General features: G+C 38.1%; 1 protein-coding gene across 11 annotated transcripts in view; it reads left to right on the forward strand.

The window, feature by feature from the left end:
- The window catches only part of NTNG1 (netrin G1), a 146,719-nt gene extending 141,117 nt beyond the window's left edge, over positions 1–5,602 (forward strand). For all 11 annotated transcript variants that reach the window (XM_038143716.1, XM_038143719.1, XM_038143720.1 and 8 more), the window contains one exon: positions 4,390–5,602. In XM_038143716.1, coding sequence (XP_037999644.1) covers positions 4,390–4,628 — 239 coding nt within the window. In that variant the 3' untranslated portion in view covers positions 4,629–5,602. The remainder of the gene's footprint in view (positions 1–4,389) is intronic.
- Positions 5,603–13,557: the final 7,955 nt, after the last annotated feature.

Raw genomic sequence — 13,557 nt, forward strand, 5'->3', positions numbered from 1 at the left:
GTACCAAGGCAATAAATGCATTAGAGAAAAAAACAGCCAAGAATAATTTCTTCAGCCATGAGACCTGCATGCTCTCAAAATTATGAACAATGGATGGAATCCAAGGTCAAAAATTCAGTGGTGCCAATAACAAAAACCACTGACAAACAGTATGGAAAATTCACTGCAGCAGAAGTCAGGGCAAAGCTTGCATCAGTGCTTTAGAAAAGACAAATATGTTGTGTAATATATTCAGAGCTGTCAACCCAGCAACCTGTCCAAGGACTGTGATACTCATGATCTGGGAGACAAAAAAGGAGGAAAGTGAAGGGATGGTTTTAAAAAGAGAGCGAGGGAGAGAGAAGTCTGTAACAAACGGTGCCACAAAAGGTGCACACTGAAGGAAAATAGTGATAGAAGCGAACGTAGGAAACATCGTTTGAAATTTAAGTCTCAAGAATTCAAGAAAGGAAGCAAGAACCTCTCATAAAAATTTTTCTTTCTGTGACTTTATCATTAATGATCTTTATGTTGTTCCCACAAAGAAAATTTCATCATAAATCCAGATTTTGATGCAGAAAAAGAACACCATCTATCCCAGGTCAAAAAATGTGTCAATAGCTTGTCTCACCTGAACAAGATTCTACTGTAGGCAAGCTGTACAAAAATTAAGGTAGCAAAAAGAAACAAAAAGAAAGGTAGAACTTTTATTTTCTTCCCTCTTGAATGGCCTTTGGGAAAGACAGGAGTGTAGAAGAAACTGTATTTAAGCTCTGTAGCATCTTGTTGCTCTGTCTGGGCAGCAGGCAGACCCAAGGCCCTGGGCTTGTGCTCTGCAGCTGCCCAGACACAGCAACAGAAGGTCCTTAAGCCAAGAGCACAAGGCTGTGCCTGAGGTGCCCTCCACACTGAAGAGAGCAATGCCTGCATTTCTTCCTCTCTGTCTCTGTTGCTGCCTCAGAACTAAAATCAGCCAGAGCTGTCTAACTCTTTTCTTTCAAGAAGCTGCGAAGATATTCAAGTTTAGTTTTGGAGAGACTCGGGAATTTTCATGTATTATTCAGATTTGAACATTTAAGAGGAAAGTAGTAATTTGTCAAACAGCTGTGTTACTCACAATATTTCATTTAATACCCAATATAAATTCTATGAAACACTAGCACATCTATGACAGACTAAGACTATCCCTTGAGCCAGCTCAAAGATGAGTATTTTTCCCTTGTTTTCCTTTTTTATTCCATTTCCAAATTCATTAACATTGCAAATAAAGAGCAAGAACAGTTTGTGACATATGGCAAGAAATGTTGTGCCTTCTTTTCTGTCTTCATTGTGAAGTGTTTTAAGGATCCTATAACTGGACCATAGTTAGATTGCAGATTGATGAATTATGAGAATAATTTTAAAACCATTTCCTTTAGTTTACTTTAAATATTTCACTTCATGCAGTAGCACAGATTTGGAGACTGTGCTCAGAAACATCCCTCAAAAAGGTCTGCAAAGCTCTCCAAAACAAATGAGATGCCTGTTTTGGTTTTTAAGTGACCAGTTTGGTGTCCTATCTTATAATTAAGGAAGATCTGCCAGCAAAATCACAGCTAGCTGAGCCACACAGGTCTTAATAGTCTTCAATGTGATGACTTCAGAATTAAGTCTTTTACTTGTCTCACTTCTCCATGTTTCATTCTTTGGTCAGAATTTGGTATCTGATGACATTCAGATAATCATTAGTCAATATTAAAGTTCTGAAAGTAATCATGACCATACTTTCAGAAAGGTGAAAATGGTATTAGAGTTGATCAGAATAAAATTAAAACAAAATTGGCAAAAAATAATGGGATTTCATAACATTTCCAGATTTTTTTTTCATATAACTTCCAGCTCACAATTGCTATCTACATGATACATATATGTGCATACATGTGTGTGTGCAAGATAAAAAGATACAAGCACAAATTTAGGAAAGCTGTGGCAATACAAGATCAACAATTGCAGAATTTTCAGCTATTATGCTGAGAACAATAAAACCTACCTACATTCCTGTGGGCAAACATTTAAAACATCCATATAAGAATAATGATAAAGCTTTTGATCCATCCCTTCTTTAAGCACATTTCAAAACCTTCTTAATGAGAAAGAAATGGTCTGGTTTAGAAATCAGAATCTATAACATTGTATCCAGAATTTTGTGTCAGGCAGAACAGCCAGCATGGAGCAAAACACCTCTTCAGCCCCTCATCATCCAGCCACCTGTAACTACAGGCCAGATCTGGGCTAAGGACCTCTTCAAAGAACAGGCTGTAGTCTGCACAATACATTTTAAAATACGAAAGATACTTGTTTTATAATTCCTTTTTAAAAATACAGTTTACTTAATACTTGAGAAAGTTTGGGTAAATTATTCCAGGCAAAATGTGAAGCGAAACATCTCTGCTGGTTGAGAAGTGGTGTTTAATGAACTGTTGACTCCCACTGAGTTTTTCAAGGCAAACAAGGGTCTGTATTGATGGGGCAAATATTTCACAATTTTCATGCCTGAACTGTGGGAAGCATCCCAGCAATGAGTAGTCTAGAAGATGCAGATCCAGTAGCTGTACCATCAGATAAAGTACTTTGATTTTGCATATTGAGATGACTAAATATATATAATCTAAATAATAAAGTCAACTTCAAAGATACACAGCCTCAGTTATAAGAGATGCAATGCAAATATTGACTGTATTAAAATACAGCTAATTTTTTCTGCCCGTTACCATGGTATTTTTTGGGTTGTTAATCTCATCACATTTATTTGGTGGGGACTTAGTGCTTCTTACACATTTTTTCTAAAGTACGAGTAGAACATTAAAATTCAGACATAGACTCATCAACAAAATGTGTTGTTGTACCCTACTATTCAATTTTTCCATTGCAATTCAGAAACTGGACAACAATATTAAATGCATAGCTCTTAGTAAAAACCTTTGACTGCTAAAGGAATCACTAAAAAAAATAATGATTTACTGGTCCCTCTTAATTGCATCTACAAGTTTCCAACATTTTGCATTATTTGGCCCACTTGGATGCAGAACATCAGAAAGCAACTATTGGAGAGACCTTCTAGGGTGAGAAAACTATTTTTCTGAAAACAAGCCAGGACAGAGAAGATTACCAGTGAGGTTAGTGGTGCACAAAATTGTGCAGATTTATGTAGAACTACATCACTTAAGAACCTGGACTAGTTTGCTTGTAGTTCTCATGATATTTGGACTGCTTTTAAAAGTAATTAAATTAATATTTGCAAAACTGTACTTCTTTGTAGCAATAAACAGGAATGTTTAAGGTAAAATTAACAATACTTTCTCTATTCTGAATTATTTAGAGTATTTTCAGGCTGAGGTATACATAAATATCACATGACGTTGAGCCTGCTTCTTACTCAAATAATCTTTTCCCTAATTCTCCAAGTTAAAATTTTTACTGTTACCTTCTACCTAGATCATGGGTGCAATTTCTGTACTAAAATTGCCTCTCTGTGGAAGGCAGAGCTGTAATCCAACACATGTAATGCTAGTGATATCATCTGAAATAAACACAGATTGACACATTTAATTAGTATGTTGCTCATACCTCTGCATTTTCACCCATGAAATATTTGAACTGATATTAAGCAATACAAAGTAAAGCTGTCAGCTTTTCAAATACTATAATATTATGCAGGTCTAAAAGTTTTGCCTGTATTATTGTCTCTTAACTCCCTTGTCAAATCTGATTTCTGAAGTTATTATCAGGCTACAATATCTAAGATATCTAAGATAGCTTTAAGATGCCATGTGCCAAAGTAGCAAATCTAATTAGGATGAAATATTTGATCTATAATGGAAATAACATTATCTTTTATTTCCAGATGTCTGTACCATATAATCCCCATCCAACAGCATGCTGAATTTCCTGCCTGTGCTTGCCTTATCTTTTTTGCATACTTTTTTCAGATCATTAATACATGCAGATCTTTTTACTTCAGCAAAGCCATATTGCATTTTTAACCACCGTTCGTGGTTTCCAAAAGCTCTGGATACATTGCCCCTTTCAAATAACACACACCACCTACAGTTCCAGTTCAGTAATAAAGAAGCAGTCGTTAGCACAAGACACGTATTAAAATTCTTATTATTTCATTATTAAATAGTCCTTCATATAAAATTAATCAATACTTTAGTCAGTGGTGTTAAGTGAATTCGACGGTTTTCCAAGAATACAGCCTTAAGGGGGAAAAAAGAAAAAAAAAGAGTATTTGAGAAAGCAGAGTCCCTTATCATACGTCTCAGGAAGAGGAGGGAGGTGGAGCCTCAGTTGTGGTTCTAGCGCATTTCTGCTGAAGACAAACTTACGCTCGCCCTCTGTTCTCTCCCCCCTTCCCCTGCTATCTTGCAGCGAACGTGTGTGACAATGAACTCCTGCACTGCCAGAACGGCGGGACGTGCATCAACAACGTGCGGTGCCAGTGCCCGCCGGCCTACACGGGCATCCTGTGCGAGAAGCTGCGCTGCGAGCGGGAGCCGGGCGGCTGCGGCCGGAGCGCGGCCCCGTTGCGGGCGGCGCCCGGGCCCGGCCTGCGGCTGCTGCTGCTGCTGCCCGCGCTGCTCGCGGCGCGCCCGGCCCGCGGCTGCTGAGCGCCTCGGGCCTCACCTCGGACTGCGCCCGGCCCTGGGCCGCGGCCAACGGGACACAACCCCGGCGTTCGCCACTGGAATCCCTAAAGGAAAAAAGAGTAACGATAACCGCATACGAACTAGGAAGGCCGAACTGAACTAAGCCATATCGCTCAGTCGCGGGCAGGGCTGCGAGTGGAGGCTGCTCGGCTCTGACTCGAGCGGGCAGCTGCCCGTTCCGTCAGATCAATCGGCTGCGGGACTGACGTGGCTTTGACAGCCCCCGGAACGGAAGAGAATTCCAACACCATTCGCTACTCCTCTCTGGTGCGCTCCTGTACCTCCGCCCGGTGTGTGGACTGACCAAACCAAGGCATTCTTTGCTGTCAGTGCATTGTGGGTATAAGGAAATCTGTAAAAGCTGCCATATTGGCCTGCTTCAGTCCCCGAATCCTCTCCGACCTGTGCTTTAGTGAACGTTGCTCTGTAACCCTTGTTGGTTGAAAGATTTCTTTGTCTGATGTTAGTGATGCACATGTGTAACAGCCCCCTCAATAAAACTCAAGCCAGTCATATCCTTGTATACCTTAGCAGCACTGCATCAGTAAGATGCTGTGTTCACCTACTGTACAAGAGTGGCTATAGGACAAAAAGTGTATTTATCCTTTTGTATTCAAATGAAGTTATTTTTCTTGAAATAATGTACAATGTAGATTTTTTGTATTATTGCCTATTTGTGTTACCAGACAATTTATTAATGTATTTAATTCTAATCAGGTAAGAGAAAACTATTACTTTTTATTTAGTCCTTTTCTTTTTCCTTTCATTTAATTGTGCAGAGATTTCTCTGTATGGGCAACGTGCTGGCATCAAAGAATATCAGTTTACATATATAACAAGTGTAATAAGATTCCACCAAAGGACATTATAAATGTTTTCTTGTTGCTTTAACACTGGAAGATTTCAAAGAATAAAAATTCCTGCATAAACAGTTCCAGGATGACTTACTGCTCTTTCTTAAGGCCTTTTTAGAAAACAAACAAAAAAAAGTTTATGGCTTTACCGTTCAGTATCTGGAGGAAATCCAGATTTAAAAGTGGAAATCACATCATAGCGATCTAACCCCGCTTTAATTTTACTGCTGTTACTTTGTGAACTTAAAATGTTAAGGGCATCATTTGCTCGAGGAAGATTTCGTCAAATTTGAACCTTGAAAAAAGGTATGAAAAGTTGAATAGTTCTCATCTTTCTTCTCTCAATTAATCACATACATTATTCCAAAACTAAATACAACGTATCATAGAAGCTAGTCTTTAATTCATACCTTTTTTGTGCATTCTGGCAATAAGCAGATAGATCTACAGCTTACATTATTTCTCCAAAAGCTTCATTAAAAAGATATGTTTATATATGTACCAGTCTGCTTAAGAAACTGCAAAAACAGCAGCAATCACAAAAAAGCACCAAGATTTAACTTTTAATAAAGTCAGATTTAATATTTAGAAAGACTGTCAAAATATACAGCAGTGAGTAGATAAAAAGTGCTGCTCCAGCAAATAAAGTTTGTTTCAAGTATCGCCCAAGGTGTAATAAATTCTTGTTACTGCCTTTTATTAGGCCAATTACTGAGCGTGACAGAAAAGAATAGCAAGACTAGAGAGGCAAGCCAAAACCACAGCAGCGTTTCCAAGTCCTGGGAAAAAAAAAAAATTCTAAAGGTAGCAGGACTGTATGAATTCATTTCCTGGCAATTTTCATCATAATGGTTATAAATATTTTACCAACATAATAGCCTAGTGTAGAAAACAATTAATCAGCAAAAGAAAAACTCCTGAGAGAAATAAATTCTACCTGGCTGCCTCTTTCAAACGGTGAACAGCAGAATTTAGGGCACTGCTTTCTTGGAGAACCTCTTTCTGCTGAGGAAGCAAGTTTTGCAGGACAGTACCCAGCCTCCAGAAGTGGGTAGAGAAACCAGGTCTTCATTTCTAAAAAGAAACAGGATTCTAAAAGAATACTATGAAGATGCTGATGACATCAAGCTGCTGCCTCTTCAGGCTGTCGCCCTGACCCTCCATCATGTAGCAAGTTTGCTGTTCACACTTGCACTCATTTGTGGGCTAAATAAGGTAAGGCAGAGAGAAACTAAGTGCTCTGCTGGTTGCCAGCCATGCCTACGTGAGATTGCAGGTATATTTTAGAAATATGTTCATTAAATAAACAGAAGAGTACACTGAGCAGACCCAGTGAGGAATGTAAATGTTAATACAGGTGACATACAGAGCTGGAGACTACCTAAAACTAAGTGGATTTCTGATATAAGATGGGGAATTAAAATTTTCTTATATTGCCACAGACCAATCCAGATTGTGTAATTATTGCAAAAGAAGTGCTTTAATTGTGATTATAAACTCAAGGCTTTGTGAAGGTGCTAAGTGAGCATGTTAATGCTCATTTGGTTAGAAGGGATTCTGCCAGGAGTGCTGAAGAGTAATGAATATAAGATCACAGTCAACTCAGCTACGTTTCAATTCCATATACTTGGGATCTTTTAAACCAGGGCAGAATATATGGCTTTCCACGTATTTAGATACCATTTTGTGCATTTTATCCTCCCTCACCTAATAATAAAATTACAATTTTATACAGGAATACATTCAGTGGAAAGTCATCTTATCAACCGTGCTTTTCTTCAGCTTCGTTTTTTTCCTCTAAACCCCACAGAACTTTACTAAATGAAAATTTGAGTGTAAGTTTCTGCTACTGTATTCCAAGTATATTTATAAAATTATGTATGCATCTTTAAGAGAGATAACAGCACTCAGCATTACTTTACCTGCAATTTTTTACTTAACTCAGTATAAAATGAAGGCAGAACTTGTTCCCATCTTCAGAAGCTGTGAAAAACAACAGATTCCTTTTCCTGAGCATTCAGTAGGATATCTCCATGATAACGTGCAGTCACAGCATCTGCTTTATTTTTCACCAGAAAATATGACCCCTTCCAACATCTTGAGGTTTCTTGGATTGGGTATCCTCTCCCTGCAAATGCTTGTAAAATAACAACACGTTCGTGATACTGAAAAAGGCCAACCCAATCCCTAGGCTAGGATTTTGCTTCTGTATCAAAACACAGCAAAAGAAACATACTATGGAATTATCATTTCCTGCCTGATACTTCTTTCCTGGAAGGTTTCTCATCTGAGAATTGACCAGACTTTAGATAGCTGAGTTGTCCAAATTATAGTTCAGAGTACAGTGACCCTAAAACTAGCATTCATCAGAGATTTATTCAGTTGTATTAGTTCCAGCTGCTTTGCTAAATCAGTCACTCCTAGTCAACTTGCTATTCCTGTGCTTGTACCTAGAAAATTGGTTCTGGTGCAGGATCCACATGTGTTTCACATCTGAAAATGGGGCATCTTATGACAAGGTGCTGCTCCCTGTGGAGGTGCCTGTGAGTTGATATTTCCACTGCACGCCAGCCATTTTATCAGGGGGAAATTAAGAGAGAGGCATCTGTCTTCGAGCTACCTAATTGTTTCACAAACAAACTATCCAAATGGAAAAAAATTAGATACAAATTGACCCCAGATATTGCCCTCAAAAAAAATTTATCTAGTACTTTATTATGACAGAGCCACAGGTGAGAAGTTATTTCATGTAGTGAACAGGAAAAAAAAATAATGTGCAAAAGACTCCTCAAATTTAGAAAGAGTTCTTCTGCTTGCATATAATTTTATACATCTTTCTCATAACTCCAAGACACCAGGGGGATTTGTTATAACCTCATTGGGATTCTAGGTTTATTAAACCATTGAATTAACTAGATTCATCCATGCATGCAGTTTATTCACCTGTGAGAAATGTGAGCAGTATTTTTCATAGAATATGCAAGACCAGATTTTCAGGCAACCTTCAGCCTAGCATTCATGTTTGTCCTTGCAAATGCAAAGTTACAGATGTAAATATTAAGACATAATCAATTCATTCCCAAGAAAAACTCTACATTTAATTATTTATGGATGCAAACATTTATCCACTACAATGCAGACCAAGTATTATAAATTAGAAATTTTATATTAACCAACAATACCTTCCCCACCCTCACAGAGTATCAAAAAGAAGAGGATATAAGTATATGCAAAACAAACAAGTAGAGAGGCAGCATTTTGCACCATATGGTGCATTTCATTTAATGAAATGAAAGTTCATCACCAGAGCAGTATGTTCACCAAGACACCGTTTTGCCATAATATGCAACAGATAAAGTTCCAGTACAAAGCATATGTTTCCCTTAATTGTTTTTCTGGCCATCATTATCTATACAGACACAAACATACAGACAACGAAATACTGCTCGAGACTTTTTACAGCCTCAAATAGTACAGGGAAGGCTAATTTATGCAATTGAGACCTAAACAGATTGTAAAGGCTTTGGGCTTGAGTTTCTGCGTACACCGCTATGCAGTGTCTTCTCTGGGGAGGACTGGGATAAAGATCACACCACGGAATGCAGTGTATGGGAGTCCCACAGCAGGCAGAGAACCAAAGTGCCACAGCAGGGTGTGGGCCTGGCAGCAGGGGCACGTCTCACATAGGGACACGGCAGGCACCACTCCCCCATCAAAGCCTTGTCAGCTGGGTTTGCAGATGTGTTTGTTCCATTCCAAGACACCTCCTGAGTACCCAGGGCTGCCCAGTGCAGCTGCTGGACACATGCTCAAGTCTACTGTTGTCCCTGGAAATACACTTCTTGTACTAGAAGCAAACTCTTGCTGAGAAACTGAAGTAATAGTAGCGTTTTCTAGGAGGGGAAAGAGGGTCAGAGGTGGGTTCTGGAGCTATGCTTGTCTGCTTAGAGAAAATGGGACTGCTTTGGGATGAGTATTTTCCATTTCTCATATAGTGTAATTTTCACTCAAGTACTCTCTGCAAGTATTTGTGAAATCCAAGAACAGATAAGTAAATTCTAATGTTTATATATATGAACATGACTTCTCATGGATTAACAAAAAACAATTCTCTGATTTCTGATTCCACTCCATGCAACAAATGGATTTTTTAAAATAATTTTTTCTGGTTAGGACGTTGATTGTTTAGAGATTAACACATTCTCTGCATTCAGAAGTGCAACACCATTCCTCCACAAAACTACCTGATGACATGTAGATCATTCAGGCCCTTACCCTTACAGTTTGTGTGAGGCATATTCTAAGTTCCCTGGTTTTAAGAAGCCTTGATCCAGCTGATGCTTTCACATCTCTCAGTATTCAGTGTTACCTGAACAGATAAATAAAAACATTTCAAGCCTTCTACATCTACTGGGAACATGGCTCACCTTGCACCTGAAAATAATTGTAGGTGCAAAATTAGTGGCTGCTGCCTATATTAGTTGTTTGCAATTGACAATACCAAGAAATCTCCTTCAAAGGCTTGGGTCCCTTTGACTGGATTGTGCAAACACATTGAAGGAAAAAATGTATTTGCTTGCTATAACTAAATAAATACAAGGCTAAGTCATTCTTACAAGATTCTAATGACACTCAAAGTGAAAGCACTTCCATTTATCACAAGTGAGATACTTCAAAAACCCTCAAAGATACAATAGGGCTAGACTTTTATTCTCTACAGTCTGTAAATGTTCAGATACTTCAGGTATCTTTTAACAGAGAAGAAGAAACTGATTCAGAGAGGTAAATGAAGTTGCCTGAAACAGCCCAAGAAGCAGCTGGCAAAGTCAAGGAACAAATTCACCACGCTCAATCTTTGCAGCACACTGAATGTGAATAGTGTCACACTACAAGAGTATTGAAAACTTCCTGGTAGCTTTGGTTACAACTGCCACTATGTATAACATCATTATACACATAACATAATATTTTTATGCATAACCTATATTACTAATCAGAAAACACAACTTCACACCTCCTCATTTTATAATGAGGATCAAACCAAATTTGTTCTCACAAGTAATAAGCAAGACACAGATACATCCCAAATGGTCTGCAATTATTCCTTGCCTGAACAGGTAACTATTCTTACTTAACTCCATTCTTTCTTCACTTTATTAAGGGTTATAAATACCAAGGTCATAAAAAAGATAGTATTCCTGTACTGGTATTTTAATGAGAATGAACAAAATATAGCAGTTCATAAATTAATGATAACAATCATGTTTTTAACTATTATCATATCTCATAAATTATTTTCTATAACTTAATATTAGTCATCTTAATTGCAGGAGAATTTAATGTATTTTCAAAAATGCACTAAAAATGTAGACAAATACTAAAATAAATTATTTTATTGTTTACTTGTTGCTGGTTTTACTGACCTTATGCAAAGTAAGCGTATTACATTCTTCTTTCAAACCAGACCTGGCAAAACACGTCCAGCTAAAAGCTATGTATGCCAAAAACCAGCAAGCTAAAATATAACAACAGTCACATTTAGAGGTTGGGATTTGCTCATCTAATAGCACTAAAAAGCATTCACAGGAAATGGAATTCAAATATTAAACAGAGTTTTCAGCTTCACAGTGTAGAAACTTAAAAGGTAAAACACAGAAATGAATATTGGAGCCCACGCAGCAGAAACAGGTTACTGAAGATGCAGACCAGCAAGATCAAGATGAAGTAGAACTAAAAGTGTTGTTCTTACTACTCATCAGACACACCTTTACCTCAATCCAAACAGAAGTGTTCATGAAAGGTACTGGAATTCAGAGGGAAACAAAGCAAAAAGGAAAAGAAGTCCACTTTTGTCAAGACTTAGAATATTGTAAAATGAGGAAAACCCAACACCAGGAGAAGGAAAAGAAAGAGAACGTAAGCCATGCTCAGACTGAAAATATGCCAGACCTCAAGGAAAAGCCAGTCTAGGCACTACATACATGCTCACAAATCTGTAGGCACAGACTTTAGCATTGTAATCCCTGATTTGGAAATTGCAGCATTTGAGCCTCGCACAGACAAGTCTTCACTTGAGGGTCTCACCTTGTGTCTGGGGCATACTCTGCTCCCTTACCTGCTGGAAGAGCCCAGGCCCTTCAGCACCTCTGCCTCGTCTTTGCTCCAGCTGTGCGCTTCACACGAGTCTGGCCATCCAGTCCAGATGTTCATGGAGCAGATGTTTTTTCCACACATCACAGGCCTGGCTCAGGCCACAGCACAGTACGCACAGTGCAGGAGGAATCCCCTTGCCACAATCTGTGTCATGCCAGCAGTTACATTGGCTCTTTGCCACACACTTCTGAAATCTCTAAAAGTAATTTTTGTGAGGGCATAGAAAATTAAATGTGTTCAGAAGAGAATATTTTCCCTTCTACTGGCATCTGCAGTCACCACGTACAAGAAGGGACTGCAAAGCCCTGGATGCACTGACTCATTTGATGCATGTCTTGTTAACAGCTCTTACCTCTAATTACTGTAGCTTGGAAGGGTGGGAGAACTGACATGTAGAACACCCTGGTACTTACATTTATTATACTGCTTTCTTTTGCCATACTCCAGCTTGCTTTCTTCCCTCATGTCAGAGTTTTTTCTATGCCCTCATAAATTATTTTTCTTCCTTTGCTCTGCAGATCTCCCACAGGCACTAAGTAGGTGGATTGGTACCTATGAATTAATTTTGGCAGTGCTCCTCTGCCTTCCCAGATCTGATAGAGGCACAAGGACTTTTACAATTCGCTCGTTGAGTAGGATGTAAGGAACGATGACTAAACTATGTAGATGGAGTGCTGAACAATTTTTTGACAGTTTTCTCATTTACTGACAATATCTAACATCAGAATATCTCCCAGACCGTACTGAGGTTAGCCTCATGACACTACTGCAAAGCAAGGAAGCATGTTATTTCCATTTTATTCATAAGGACTGAAGCTTGAAGATGCTGAGAGACTTACAAACTCAATTACAGAAAAAGAGATTAATTCTGACACCTCGTCCACCGCAATAAGTACCGAGACCTACAGTTCCCTACTCCATCCAAATTACACAAACCTGAAGTTAAACAGCCTCCCATCTGCATCTTTTTGCCACCCACTTACTTCAGATTATCCCATCCAAGTCTATTTTACATTACACCTCCCAAAACATTGGAGTTTCAATGTTGTCATATTTAACTCACACATGCGATTTTGCTGGTCTGGTTTTTTCTCTTGGGCACTTCAGTTCAAGACTAGATGGAAACCACAACTACTGTTTTGTGAAGGGATGTAATATATGAGTCGAAGTAATTGGAAGCATTTTAACAGTCTGATAAATTAAAAGACATGCATACAGAAAAAACAGTTGAGCACTACAATTCTCTTCCAAAATAAAGAGATTATTATGGATTTTCTTTTCCCCCTCCTTGTCTGATTTTTATTTAACTGGGTATATTAGAGCTCACATAATAATAATATTATGCCTTGATAAATATATATAATATCTTTTATGACTTGAAATACCTATAGCTTAGGCATTTAATTTCTTCTAGGAATGTCTAGATACTGACCCAATTAGATTTTGATACATAGATATTTCTTGCTTACTGGAAATCTTGTAGCAAAAAGACTCTACATTTTGAATAGGCTCATAAATATATATTGAATTTAATTTTTTAATACACAAAATCCATTTTCCTATTGTTTAGTTGTTTTGCTGACTGCTTGAGAGAAATATTTTCTCTAAATATTTTTGTTTTGTACCACTAATTAGTCCATAAATCAGTATGTTGTAATATGGCAAAGATTACCCTCAAGCCAGTAGAGAACAACTGATTGAATGTACTTAGTTTGTAATTCAGCTATCTCCAATGTATCTGTATTTTCTTCTGCTGCTTTCAGATATTATCTTGCCACTCTTTTCTCTCTTCCTGTTCTTCAAATGTACATTATTTAGCCAATAAGCGTTATTTGTTTTTAACACCAGATTTTTCCTGTGTTTTGAACCAAGCACAGTGGGCT

The sequence above is a fragment of the Motacilla alba genome, chromosome 8, assembly GCF_015832195.1.
Source record: "Motacilla alba alba isolate MOTALB_02 chromosome 8, Motacilla_alba_V1.0_pri, whole genome shotgun sequence".
Classification (NCBI taxonomy): Eukaryota; Metazoa; Chordata; class Aves; order Passeriformes; family Motacillidae; genus Motacilla; species Motacilla alba.